General features: G+C 36.0%; 1 protein-coding gene across 8 annotated transcripts in view; it reads left to right on the top strand.

The window, feature by feature from the left end:
- Positions 1–5,000, top strand: part of l(2)k05819 (transmembrane protein 94-like protein l(2)k05819) — a 38,480-nt gene that overhangs the window by 31,603 nt on the left and 1,877 nt on the right. For all 8 annotated transcript variants that reach the window (XM_070130794.1, XM_070130798.1, XM_070130792.1 and 5 more), the window contains 7 exons: positions 82–290; positions 1,020–1,194; positions 1,564–1,684; positions 2,691–2,815; positions 3,011–3,183; positions 3,586–3,692; positions 4,874–4,967. In XM_070130794.1, coding sequence (XP_069986895.1) covers positions 82–290; positions 1,020–1,194; positions 1,564–1,684; positions 2,691–2,815; positions 3,011–3,183; positions 3,586–3,692; positions 4,874–4,967 — 1,004 coding nt within the window. The remainder of the gene's footprint in view (positions 1–81; positions 291–1,019; positions 1,195–1,563; positions 1,685–2,690; positions 2,816–3,010; positions 3,184–3,585; positions 3,693–4,873; positions 4,968–5,000) is intronic.

The following is a 5,000-nucleotide window of genomic DNA, read 5'->3' on the forward strand; positions in this document are numbered from 1 at the left end:
AATGAGAATATTGATAATGAGATATTTCTTTAAAGTTATTTAAGTGACAGAAAGAAGTGCAAGACTGATCTTATATTTCAGGCTCGACTCCCAAAAGGAATCGAAAACATTAAGCCACATCTTGAGAATGTGGATAATGTTCCCTTGTTAGTGTCGCTCTTCACAGACTGCACACCCCCGGCCACTCGAGCGATGTTGTCCATAATGCAGGAATACACAGAGGTGGTCATGGTAATGGGATCATCTGCGAATGCTGATAATATTCGCCTTTTTATGCAAGCTGATGCAAGGTACAAAATAGTTTCTTTACGTAAATAATTTCAGTATAAGAGTCTGTAAAATTAGTATTTCTGTAAGGTTGAGTGTTTTTCTTTTTTGGTTATTTCTCCAAGTAAAATGACTAAAGTGACAGTTGCACTTGTCTTCTCTGTCCCATGATCCCTAGACAGCCTTGCTGAAATCTGGTCAGGTACAGCTGAGATTAGTCACACTACACAGAGTATCTCCTCAGACCTCGGAGAGAACCGTCATCTCAGTCCAGCATTCACAATGTTCATGACGAAGTTCCTTGCTTATTTCATCCATTAACATTCTTTTTCTTGCTTTTATAATCTTTAAGAGTGGTATTCCACTCTATCCAACAAGACGTAAATATCTTCTGAAGAGCCCTCCATGTCTTTGGCGTGTCTGAGTGGGTTTATGCTTATATTTGTTGGTCAAATGAACATTTATCTGCTTTATCTATAAAAGTTGATGTGACATCATTGTTTAATACAATGTATTTTATTGTTTAAAGAGGTCAATTATTTTTAACTTGATATAATATTTTTTTAGGATTTTAAGTTGTTAGTTTACCAGTAATTATATTATAGTTTAGGAAGCAACCCATTCTGTCTTGGGATCCCTGGACAGAATAGACTTGTGTGACCGCCCCTTAATATAATGAACACATTAGTGAAAATACGATTATGAATATTTATAGATCAGGTTTTACAGCTGAAGCCATTCTTATTTTTCAGCTTATCAGTGGATCCACTGTATCCACAAGTTTGTATGCGAGAGCCAGTATTTGTGCGACCTCCGCCATCTAAGGGACCTTCACCTACAGATATTGCGCGTATCCTCAACTCCCTTCCCTGCTCCCTCTCTTTCCACCGTGATGATAAAGTGTCTCTTGTGCATCTTATCATGGAGGTAAATATCAAATGCATAAGTATATGTATGAATTTGATATAGGACATAGTAGTTGATATAGTTATATTAGGCTTATTTTTAAAATTTTGTTAAATGATTAAAAAGAAATTGTGAACACCAGATAAAAATTATGTAAAAATGGTTGAATTCAGTGTCTTATTTGGTCACAAGACAAGACCAGTAAGTGAACCGAGATGATTTGATATAAATAGATGAATAATGTATATGTAACTTCAAGGAAGAAAAAACTTTTTGACTCATAGAATGATTGACTAGAAGGGTCATAGGAGCAATCTTGGCGACAGTTAGTAAGAGCTATCAGAAAACACAGGTTTCATGAGGTCTTTGTTTGTTTCCTTCTTTTGACAGTCACGGCATTACATGCAACAGGTAGTGAGCTGTCTGCAGTTTTGGTCTTGTTGTTGTGTTTCATTAACTATCCTGCAACTTTTAGCTGCCACAGCTGCTCTTCCTCCACTACTTTCATCAGGTATAGTATCCAGTCCCATACTTTTAATCCAATGCTGCTGGGGAGGGCACGTATGTACAGCAACACAGAAAACTATCATTAGGAGGGGTCTCAAAACATTCAATAATGAACAGAACCTTATGTTACAGAAGGGCTAGTATTTTTTATTTCAAATTCATCTTGTTCTGATTCATGTCATGAATAGTCGTTCCGGAATTCGTATGGATTCACTGTGAGATTATTTTATTTCCGTAAGGTATGGAATATGCCTTGCAATATTCAGATATGCCACAAATACCCCAGAATAGTTAGAAAATCAGGGATGCCAACAGTTTCATATTGCTAACAACTATATTTCAAAAAGTATCATTTCTTATGTCAGAATGTTTAGCGTGGTATTCTAACAATATTTTTCTGTGCAGCTGTACCTATGCCATGCCCACTTTGAGTGTAGTTCATTAATTATATATACACATAGATTGTCTCCACAAATACTTAGTCACCAAGGAGTCAATTACTTGTACTATCTATCTCACCTATTTGGCCTTTTCTATGATTTCCAGAAACATTCTCTTTCATCTTATATTGCTATCAGTAATGTTAATAATGTTTTAATAATTATAATGGATACTATGACATTAACAACATCAATGTTAATAGGATTAGATAAAAGAACTTTCTTCACGAAAATGCAAGGAAAGTGGAAGTCAGGCGAATTCAAGAATTGACTCCTTGGTGGCTGAACGCTCACATTTCGCAAAACAGGACAGTGAACATTACATTTTCCTAATGGCACTGGGTTATTATACAAATATCCCTAGTGAAGAATTTTACTTGAAAAGCTCACAGTGCAAAAACTAGTCTGATTTATATGGAGTTTAATATCTGTGTGATCCTAAGTTTGCTAAAGAGTATTTTTGTACTAATGGAATTTATGTTTACATGTATTTATAAACATAAAGCTATTCAAATTTATGTATTTTAGTTTTTGAAATTAAAGGCAATGTTTGTTTTTGTTTTATTTTAGGTGACATTGTATGGCTGGTGTGTGTCGTGATTCCCATCTTGTCAGTTTCTCTCGTTGCCGCTCCGACAAACCCTGCCGTCATGAATCAGGCCACAGGGAAAAATTCTGTTGTGCTTAATAAACAGGTACAGTTTCCATGTGTATGTATATTCATTTGTGTGTGAAAGCGAATGAATAGATCACATTACTACGTGTTATAGATTTATGTAAACAGAATCTGTTGGTCTGGATATGTAATTTATGTATGAGAAAAAATGTACTTTTTTGTGTATGAAAAGTAATTTCTGTACAAAATGTAATTTACTTTTGACTTTCTCCAGATGGTCCGTTATGTGTTCTTATATTACATCTGCAAGTTTGTTCCCTCTGTGGCGGTAATTTTGTTGTGCGGTGGATTGACACTTGAGAGCTTCTGCAGAGATATAGCTAGCCATCACAATACCTCCTGCACTTACATTTATCCGGATGAAGTTCCTAAAATTTATATTAACAGGTACCACACATAAGACGAGTATTTCATTTCCTCTTGTATATGGTTATATAAACAAGTAAGTTAAAAGATGCACATACTGGTTTTATAAATATTTAGAGGCTATTTATTTCTTGCATCATATGTGTGAGATTCTATCAATTTCTCCATTGTACATAAAATACTAGTGAATAGAAAATAGATTATTAGGTTGTATCCCGATAGTGGGATAACTTCCACCTCTTTTTATGTTTATAGTTTGTTTTCCATATTTACTATTAGATACATAGTGGAAAATGCAAACTACTAGTACAGCTATGAACATGGAACTGAATTCATTAATGTAAAGAGCTTTGGCAAACCTTGTTAAGGATTACAACAAGCATCAGATTATAGCAAATGATATCCTCTTCTGTTTATTTTCAGTACAAAGCGTGAGGAGCAGAGCTCATGGAAGGGATGGGGCGATCAGTACTTAGATTCCCTTAATGCAGTACAGAATGGTGTAGCTTTTCTCATTGTTCTTTACTTTTGTAAGTAATCAGTTGATATTTCAATGCCTTAATTATCTTAATAACCCATTCGCACCAAGTGGTATCTTGCAATGATGCAATGATGGCCAAAGCCCATATGCTTGTTGACTCTGGTGACTTCCTCTATGTTGTGTGCACTATAGAGGTATTTGGTTGTTTGGCCTTGCATGCAGTCAGTTAGGAGGTACAGCCCTCAAAAGTAGGCTTAAAGTCTCTTTGAAAAATTATATATCCTGCAGCAGGGAATACAGGTTTCCTGTATTTCTAATTTACTTGAGTAACTGACTGCACTCAGTGCCTGATGATGATGGATAAAAGCCATTATTATAAGATTAACACTCATCAGAGACACTTAAGGAAACCTTAGATGGAGAGCCAGACTTGTGTCTTATGCCTGTCAGCCAAGCATCTCGAACTGTTCTTTGCCATAGCCAACAGTAATTGGCTGACAAGTGCTAGAAGCTGGTCCGGCTCTCTGTCTAAGCCAAAGGTGTCAAACACGCAACCTGTGGCACATTTGCTATTTTAGCCTAATGGGTGGCCCTTTTACTTGATTGATTAAGCCAGTAGTCTTATTTTTTTCTATTATTGTATTTCTGTAATGAATGAAATAACCCAGTTGTGTCATACTCATGGTTCATGGTCTGACTGTGTCCCCTAATAGCCTGTGAAATTATGATTGCCATGAAGGAAAGTAACATCATATACAATTTGTTACCATTTGTGTATTACCATTTAAAATCTAAACTTTACGTACATGTACATAGTACTAGTTTTAGTAACATAATCCTTGGAAGCCAGGTATGAACCTTTGTTGGCCCTCAAGATGATAGCTGAAGGGAAAATTGGCCTGTTGTTGATACTCCTGGTCTAAGGTGTCCCAAGTGTCTCTGAATATGAGCCTGTCTCATTCTTAGATAATCTGAGTATACTGGATTTAAATGATAAATAGTGCTCCTTGCAAAGTTGTTGTGCTTCATAACAATATAAATGTTCTAATGAAAATTTGATTGATTTGGTGAATACAAAAGAAAGTATGTAGGATAGTGAAAAATCAGCCTCCAAAGCCTGCCACGACAACAAGGAGGAAGGGATTGGGGGGTAGCATCACCTCCTTGTTGCCTATTGGAAATTTACATATTACTGCTTTATCATATATTTGATGTCTTACAATTTTGCAGGTGTGATTTCTGTTTCATTTGTGCACCGCATGTACCAGTTATGGAGGAAAAATCCTCTGAAAAATAGGTGGTGGGCTTCCAGTGTCTTTGTAGTGTGAGTATTGTCCTGTGTGGCAAATATTTGAGA

The sequence above is a fragment of the Penaeus vannamei genome, chromosome 15 (assembly GCF_042767895.1).
Source record: "Penaeus vannamei isolate JL-2024 chromosome 15, ASM4276789v1, whole genome shotgun sequence".
In the NCBI taxonomy this organism is placed as follows: Eukaryota; Metazoa; Arthropoda; class Malacostraca; order Decapoda; family Penaeidae; genus Penaeus; species Penaeus vannamei.